This window comes from Chionomys nivalis, chromosome 11, assembly GCF_950005125.1.
Source record: "Chionomys nivalis chromosome 11, mChiNiv1.1, whole genome shotgun sequence".
NCBI classification, from domain to species: domain Eukaryota; kingdom Metazoa; phylum Chordata; class Mammalia; order Rodentia; family Cricetidae; genus Chionomys; species Chionomys nivalis.
In genome coordinates, this window is record NC_080096.1 from 9,458,231 (window position 1) to 9,467,428 (window position 9,198).

Genomic DNA, 9,198 nt, shown 5'->3' on the forward strand with positions numbered 1-9,198 from the left:
CTCAGTCACCACTGTCCATCTCCGATAAGTACCTCACTTTCATCAGAACACCCCATCTTGATCAGCCTAGTCAGGGATTCAGGGGACATTAGATCTGAGATAGCACAGGGAACTCTGACTTCTCTTTCTTCAAATGTGCAGATTGAGGATTCTGGGCTGACCCTAAGTGCTACTTGGTCATCATCTCAAAAATCCATTCTTTTCACTTGTGAATTTGTTGTTTTGAGATAGAAGCCTTCCTGTGTTGACCAGGCTGGCCTAGAACTGGTCATGTAATTCAAGCTAGACTCAAACCCAAGATCCCCTTGCGTCACCCTCCTGAGTGCTGGGCTTATCAGTGAGTGCCACCATGCCTGGGTTCATATCAATTTATTAATTTTTGTGTAGTTTTTGAGACAGGGTCTCATTATGTAGCCATGGTGGCCTTGGATTTCCTATTTTAACCTCCTCGTAGCTGGTATGAATAGTATAAACTACTGAGTTGTCCTTTTGTTTATTTCCACTTAAAATATTCTTTAAAAAATATTTGTGGGCTCTTCTCTTTTTTTTATTACTTTTTAAAAAACAAAACTGCCATGCAGTGATGGGGAACACCTTCAATCCCTGATGTGGGATTCCCCTCTGTATGCTGTGAATACCACTGGTTAATAAAGAAACTGGTTTGGACCTATAGCAGGGCAGAAGTTAGGGAGGCGAGGAACACTAAACTGAATGCTGGGAGGACAAAGGAGTAGTCAGAGAGAAGCCATGTAGCCCCTCCAGGGAGGGACGCCAGAACCTTAGCCATAATGCCACAATCATGTGGCGATACACAGATTAATGGAAATGGGTTAAATTAATATGTAAGAATTAGCCAATAAGAAGCTAGAGATAATGGGTCAAGCAGTAATTTAAATAATACAGTTTCTGTATGATTATTTCAGGGCTAAGCTGCCGGGAACGAACTACTGGCCTCCTCCAACAAATCACAGCACTCAGGAGACAGAGGTGGGCTGAACTCTGAGTTTGAGACCAGGCTGGTCTACAGAGCAAGTTCCAGGACAGCCAAAGCTACATAGATAAAACTTGTCTAAAAAAAAAAAAAATTAATGCCGGGCGGTGCTAGCGCACGCCTTTAATCCCAGCACTCGGGAGGCAGAGGCAGGTGAATCTCTGTGAGTTCGAGGCCAGCCTGGTCTACAAAGGGAGTTCCAGGACAGGCTCCAAAGCTACAGAGAAACCCTGACTCAAAAAACAAAAAATAAATAAATAAATAAATAAATAAATAAATAAATAAATAAAATAAAAAAAATAATTAAAAGAAGTAATGTGTATTTTGCCTACACATATTTTTGTGTTCCACAAGCATTCCTGATGCCCCATAGAGGTCAGAGGAGGGTCAGAAACTGGAGACATAGACAGTCATGAGCCATCATATGGATACTGTGAATTGACCAAGGTCCTTTGAAAGAGTGCCCGGTAATCTAAAAAGTGGACTATCTCTAGATCGCTTTATTATTGTGTTTCCTTTGTTTTTTGATTGTATTTTTGTTTGTTTGAAAAGGCATAGTGGTGCATGCATTTAAAACCAGTATTCCAGAGACAGAAGCAGTAGGATCTCTATTAGCTAGAGGCCAGCCTGGTCTACAAAGTTAGTTCCAGGATGGGACATAATAAGATCCTGTCTCAAAACCAAAAAATAAGAAAACAAATAAGCAAAAACAAAGTGGGGTGGGGCTGGAGAGATGGTCCATTCACTAAGAACTCTAGATGGTCCAATAACTAAGAACTCTTGGTTGCTCTTTCATAGGAACTGAGTTCAATTCTCAGCACCAACATAGCAGCTAACAACCATATGAAATGCCAGTTCCAAGTTCCTTTTGGTCTCTGTGGACATCAGGCACACACACAGACAAAAACATCCATACACATTAAATAAAGAAAAGGTTTTAAAACCCCAAAATAAAAATAAACTAAAAAATATATTTTATCTTATGTAGATGATGTTTTACATGCTTGTTTGTATGTGACCTCATGCTTGTCTGGTGCCCTCTGAGGTCAGAAGAGGGGGTAAGGTTCCCTGAAACTGGACTTATTAATGTTTGTGGGTGCTGGGGCAAAATCTGGGTCCTCTGCAAGAACAAGTGTCCTTAACCAATGTTGTTCATTCTTTCTTTCTTTGTTTTGGTGTTTCCCATCTCAAAAACCAAGTAATTGAAAAGTAAAGACACAGTCTTTTCTTCTCTATCTTTTTTCTAGACCCCGATGCAGCACAGGAAATGCCCTGTGTCACACGTGCATCAGCCTCTCCTGCTGAGAATGGATCTTTCCAGCTGCACAGTGCTGTTTTCACTCTCCCTGAATCGAGGTCTCAAGACGTCGACTCAGGAAGCTGAGGGCTGAACTGGGGTAGGGGATGAGTCCAACACCACCATGCTAGACAAAGAGGTAAACGGGCCAGATCGAGAGAGGCTGGGTTGTGTTTTCTCCACAGGAAGTGTGTCTGAGATAAAGGATAGACACAGGAAAGGAATGGGGACACTCAAGAAAGGGGTCTCACACCTGCACTATGGCCAGGGCTTGTAGGAATAAGCACCAGGTGGTGTAATTCTCTATGGGTCAAAGGCTGTTCATGGGTAATGAGAGATACTGAGCGTGGTCAGGGACAGTCGGGAAAGCATTATGAACAGGGACAAAGGCTGAAGTGACACAGAGATCAGTGACTTTAGCAGACCCCCAAGCCCCAAGCTGATGTGGTCTCTTGTCAGCTCCAATGCTTGTGAAGTAGGTCATGAATGAGCTACAGATTTCACCGCATCCCTAACTTCTGCCATTTCAGGAAGGCACGTTTGTACAAACAGTTCCTTGAACCATCCAGGACCCATGAGGATGTGCTGGGTGGGGATTCAGGAGTATGGTCAGTCATCCCTGGGACTGGAAGGTAGTAGCTGAAAAGGGAAGCTGTGGGCTGTAGAAATGGTTAAGAGCACGAGCTGCTCTTGCAGAAGGACCCAGGTTTGCTTAGAGCACCCACAAGGCAGCTGGCAATGATCTGTAACTCAGTTCCAGGGGCAACACCCTCTTTGTAGCTTTAAAAAAATGATCAGGAGACAGACTCTCTTTAGGTTTCCTAGGATGATTTCAACTTTGTAGCCCAAGAAACTTGCGGCCCTCCTATCCTAGGCTCCAAGTAGCTATACTACAGCCTGGTACCACCTAACTTGCTAACCTGACATGTTTTCCTTCCTTCCTCTCTTCTCTTTCTTTTCTTTCTTTCTTTCTTTTTTTCTTTCTTTCCACTTCCTCTTCCTTTCCCCTTTCTCCCACCTCCCACATCGTATATCTTGTTTCACATCTTGCCAAGTTGACAGTCAGCATTAACCATTACATCTGTGATATTGAGTAAGAAAAGAATGGATATCGGATAAGTGTTTACATTTGTAGACACCGTCCCGTTCTACCAATAAGTGAAGAAACTGCAGGCGCTGGACTCGTGGACACTGCAGCAGATTTTATGGAATGAAGTAGCAGGGGTGTTGTCAAGAATCCCAACAGTCTTGATGCTGTGGCAGTAGACTTGAGAGTTAGAAGCAAGTCTAGGCTAGATAGTGAGAGCCAGTTTCAAAAAAAAAAAAAAAATCAAAGAACCAAGACCCTACTACCCTGTCTTTCATCCCAGCTCTTGGGAGGCAGACGCAGGCAGATGTCTGTGAGTTAGAGATAGCCTGGTCTACAAGAGCTAGTTCCAGGACAGGCTCCAAACCTACAGAGAAACAAACAAAAAATAAATAAAAACAAATTAAAAACACCATGACAAAAAAGCCAAACCACAATTCAAGATCTTTGATTGGCTAACACCTATAAGCTGTTACTCAAAACATAACCAACTTATGATTTGCTGTGTGGTTGTGGTGCACACCTTTAATACTGGCACTAGGAAGGCAGAGGCAGGCAGATCTCTGATTTCCAGGTCAACATTCTTTACATATTGAATTTCAGGACAACTAGGGTTATGTAGAGACCATGGCAAAAAAAAAAAAATTAAAAAAAAATTGTCAAACCTCTGCAGTAGTCATTCAAAAGACTGAAGCAGAATTGCTGGAGCCTTCTGTCCTTGTGACAGAAAGAGAATACAACCTTGGTTTCCGCAGAAAGTAGAGGACAGTTTCATACACTGTGAGCTCAGCGGACATCCTTTGGAAGATGAAATCACAGGGCTCATGACCAGAGAGCATCATGACTCCTTAGGGAAGTGAATTGTATCCAAGCCGTGAAAGCTCATGAGAGTACCAGCTGCGGCAATTTGGAGTGTTAGAAGGAAGCAAGGCAAGGAATGTATCTCTGGCACCACAGTGACCACTACCTGGTATGTTTTCAGATTTGGCCCCATAGAGATGGTCCCCAGGCAACACTGAGTCCCAGAGTCTATTGCACTTGAACCTACAAGTTCATTCACAACACAAGTGAATGTTAATGAGGGCAGGACTCAGAGAGACAGGTTGGCTGTAATAGAGGAAGGAAGCTGAGGCAGGAGGATTGCAAGTTCAAGGCCTGACTGGAATACAGAATAAATTCTGGACTACTCTCTATGGAAAGCCGAAGAGACTCCTGTTAAAGCCTTTATTTGAAAGGAGTGCACCACTGTGCCTGGCTAACAACTACAAGAGGGCTCAGTGGTTAAGGGAGCCTGTGTTCTTACAGAGGACCAGGGTTTGATTCCTAGCACCCACCCAGGAGCTCAGAACCACATTTAACTCCAGTTTGAGGGAATGACACCCTCTTCTGACTTCCCAGGTACTACATTAACGTGATACACAGGCAAACAGGTAAAACACTCATGTGCAGTGAACATACTTTTCAGAAACAGATAGATACACACAGTACACAGTCTTTAGAACACATCAGAATTTATTAAATAACAATAAATCTGCATACTACATCAATTTTGTTGTCTATAATTCACTAAGTACTATGATCTCACTTGATAATCATAGCCACTAACTATCCAAAAATTGTTCCAAGGTTAATCACGCATTACACTTCAGACAACGAAATGCAGGCTACCGTGTAGCTAAGGGTGAAAGAAGTGGATGCCAGGCTTGGTGGGGCAGGATCCTACCAGCACTGGGAGGCAGAGGCAGGCCATGATTTTCTGTGAGTTGAGACTAGCCTGGTTGCATACCAGGTTACAGGACTACCAAAAGAGAAAATCTCAAACACCAACGACTACAAAATTAAAGAGGAGGCTGTAGATGTAGCTTAGTGGGTAGAATGTAGATTGCTTGCTTGCCTGGTAAACAAGAAGCTATATGTTCAGGCCAGGGATTTGGTTCTCTAGGTAGACAATGACAACCAATATCAATTCTGGGTCCCTATAGAGCTAACTCCTACAAATTGGTTCAGAACGCCCCAACACATCAACAATAACTACTGTACATGTAAACACACACTATGGAAATGAAAACCTATGGGCTTCTTTTTCTCACAAAAGGGGCCATAAAGCCTCTGGTTCCATGAGACTCTTGTTAAGGAGAATCAACCAGAGTAGGATAGAGGATGGTTGATGTTTTCCACAGCCTTGTTTGTAGACCACAACATGCAGCACACGCACATTCATTCACACACATTCTCACACACACACACACACACACACACACACCCCAATTCCAGAAGTCCATCAGTCAAGGTATAGTGTTATAAGCAATCCAGAGACAGAGTTGGGAGCTCACTCTAAGCGATGGTCTAATGACACAGGTCAGTGGATATTACCATGGCCCAATGCTAAAAGTCCCTCTTTATCTGATGGGGGAAGAGCCGCAGTTTTCAGTGGTCTGGAGTTGGTAGCAATGCCATAAAAGCAGATCTATTGCTAGGTTAACATCTACTTGCCCTAGCCGGGCGGTGGTGGCGCACGCCTTTAATCCCAGCACTTGGGAGGCAGAGGCAGGCGGATCTCTGTGAGTTCGAGACCAGCCTGGTCTACAAGAGCTAGTTCCAGGACAGGCTCCAAAACCACAGAGAAACCCTGTCTCGGGAAAAAAAAAAAAAAAGAAAAAAAAACATCTACTTGCCCTGCTTCCATTCATAAACTCATAAGTGACAGGATTTAGAAGTGTAAATACATGATTTACCATGTATGTCACAGTAATGCTGGGTGGCGGTTGACTCACAGACAAGACAGTCATCCAGCCTCAGCAGGACAAGCCAATTGTTAAATGATTTTAGGTCTATGTGTTGTAAGGATTTTGCCTACAAGAAGGTAAAGGCAGGACAACCAAAAGTCATAGGGCTGTATTAGATTAAAGGTAGAAACCAGGTTAATCCTCCAGGGAGAACTAACTGATGGTTCCAGTCTAAAACCATGTGTGATGTATTTTCTCAGACACCTGTGCATTGCCTTTTCCTCCCGGGTGTCCACAGAGAGCTTGATGTGTGCTTGATATGCCAACAAGTCCCAACACATCATGCACACATCACAACACACAGCCCTCAAAGCAGGAAGACAATGCTCTGGTTATTCAACAGTTCTCCCCTTATCTCTACACACTACAAACAAGGCTGGACAACCACCTCAAAGTTCTGGTGACAGATCACAACTAGGGATGATGACTACAGTGGACCCTTCTGATCTCAAGGTTATCTCGTCATCTAACAACTCCCTCAAGAAATTCCCTGAGAAATGGTTTCCATAGAAGTTAAACCACCTAAGCTGGGTACAGCACCTCAGGGAGGACAGGATGGCACTGAGGTGGCAGTCCAACAACCGACAGTGCTCCAAGTCCAGAGAGAGCAAAGTAGACGCAGATTTTCGCAGCACAGTCTGCAGGGGCTCTGGGCTAAAATGAGTCAGTTTAACCCTTTTCAAACTCAGATGTTTTAGCTGGCTTGTGCATGGGAATTCTGACATATGGCCCAGGCTGATTTTGAGAGCCAACAGTCAGTCAGAAACAGGTTCTCTAAGGGGGTCTTTAGCCACCTGCAAAGAAACAAGAAGACAGATTTGGGAATATGCATTTGGTCCAAGATCCTTTTAATCACATGAGGAAAGCCAGTAGCCACCATGCTCCATGACAGAGTCTGCTCAATCTAATTTGTACTGAGGCCTTTCAATCACATTAGGATCAGCTCAACCCAAGACAGCATTTCCCATCCACACAGGGAGGACCAAGGCAAGCAAGATCTGCCTATGGGTTCACAGACCTGCCTCTTCACAGCACTTCACCCTGACCCCGACCCTCAACTCTGACTTCACGCTTGCCATCTCCTTACCCTCTGAGATCCAAACAAAGCCAGGTATGGTGGTCCACACCTGTGCTACTCCTAGGGCACTGAGACAAGAGGTGGGCTGAGGGGAATACCAGCCAATTCTGTTCCCAATCTGCACCACAGACACCTCATCTCCAAACCCAGCCTGTCCTAGATGGAGAACTGGAATCAAGCTGAGCAGAGCTCAGGGTACAGTGTCTCCCCTACATGGCCCTCATCCTTTTTCTTTTTCCCATTCACCTTAGACACTTGCTAAGAAAGAAATCAGACCCCATTCTTACTAGATCTCATTCCTGAGAGGCTTCTTAGCATGGTACCTCTTTCTAAACCACCAACTGCAGCTTGGCCCTACTCCTTTGGATTACTAGCTATTTGAGAGCCCGCTCCAGGACAGCAGACTCAAAACAATGCTCTGATATTCTCATGCTCTGTCAAGGTTAATCTACAAGGGCTACAGAGAGCAGGTGGTCGCTAATGTCTAAAGGAACAGGCTTTGGCTGACACCTCTCCTTACCAGAAGAGCTCCTCCAGGTGATCCTCTGGGAAGAAGACATGATGCAGATGCAGGCACTGGAGGTGCTTCAGTTTGAGAAACTGCGAGGCGAAGTGTGTGATGAACAGCTGCTTCTCCACTGGCGTGATATAGGCAAGCAGCCAGAAGCAGGAGAGGAGGAGATTGCGCAGGTACCTCATACGACCCAGGAAAGGGGAGAAGTTAAGCAGGCAGGTAAGATCATTCATGTAATACAAACGCAGTTCCTGAACAGAGTTCAGGTCCAATGTCTCCAAGACATCTTTATGGTAATAAGTGGCCCTGGACCAGACCTCTAGCTTGTTACAGCACAGACACAGACCTTCTCTCCAAGCCACCCACTCAACGACAAAGGACTCCAAGGACTTTAATGGGCGTTCCTGCAGGACCAGGTCTATAACCACCTTCACCTGCGGCTTCACCTCCGTTTCTGAAAGACCCACCGCTGCTTGGTTCTCACTGCAGTCAGGAGCCTTGAACACAGACCACTTGTCCCACATCCTCAAAGGCATAATCCGTAGATCCAGAACTTTCAGTTTGCACCTCCTGGGGGAGAGCAAGGAAGAGCATCAGCATGGAGGCTTTAACTACTGCCCTATACCCACTCCCTTTTCCTTAAGTCCAGCCAGTCCCACTCTAGTGCCTGTGTGAGCAGTGACTGGGTCTTTCAGTCTCTGCTGATTCATGAGTCTTGCATAAGCCACAGCCTTTACCCAGAGGGCTCAGCAATGGCCAAAGCCTCTGGAGTTCTCAAAGTTGCTCCTACCAAAACCTCCACCCCACTATAAGTCCACTCTCTTACCCTGATTCTGCCTGTCCCCAGCTGTCTCTGCTTTTTAATTCCCAAGGCCTTCCTTCAGGGCATCCAGGTCTACTCACCTGTGAGGAACCTTCTGGCAAAGTAGGCCATCAAGCCCAAACAGGATAATCTCTAAGATTCTCCTGTAGGAATCATCCCTCTCAATCATGGCTCCCAGTGGGAGGCAGGGGAAGGGCCAGGCCTGCACCATTGCCTTCACAATGCTAGACTTTCTCTTTCTGCAGGCATTTTTGAACAGTGATGGGAAAAAAACTGAGGGTATATTGTCCAGATTAGAGATTGCCACAGTCTTGTTCCTCAGGAGGCTGTTCTCCGCCAGCTCCTGGAGTGTGAGTGGGGACTTGAAGCTCATCCTGATGAATCTTCAGTAAGAAGGTTCCTGGAGCAACATTTAGAAAGATACTCTTTCAGTCAGGCGGTGGTGGCACCCACCTCCTTTAATCCCAACACTCAGGAGGCAGAGGCAGGCAGATCTCTGAGTTTGAGAGCATCCTGGTCTACAGGGCCAGTTTCAGGACACGCTCCATAGCTACAAAGAAACCCTTTCTCGAAATACCAAAAAAAAAAAAAAAAAAAAAAAAAAAGAGCCGGGCGGTGATGG

At 45.1% G+C, this 9,198-nt stretch overlaps 1 protein-coding gene across 1 annotated transcript; it reads right to left on the reverse strand.

The window, feature by feature from the left end:
- Positions 1-6,550: 6,550 nt before the first annotated feature.
- On the reverse strand, positions 6,551-8,949 carry LOC130883578 (preferentially expressed antigen in melanoma-like protein 1). Its single transcript, XM_057784150.1, is given in 4 exon segments — positions 6,551-6,891; positions 6,894-6,955; positions 7,760-8,323; positions 8,657-8,949. Coding segments are annotated over 4 exon segments (1,260 nt in total).
- Between the last annotated feature and the right edge of the window lie 249 nt (positions 8,950-9,198).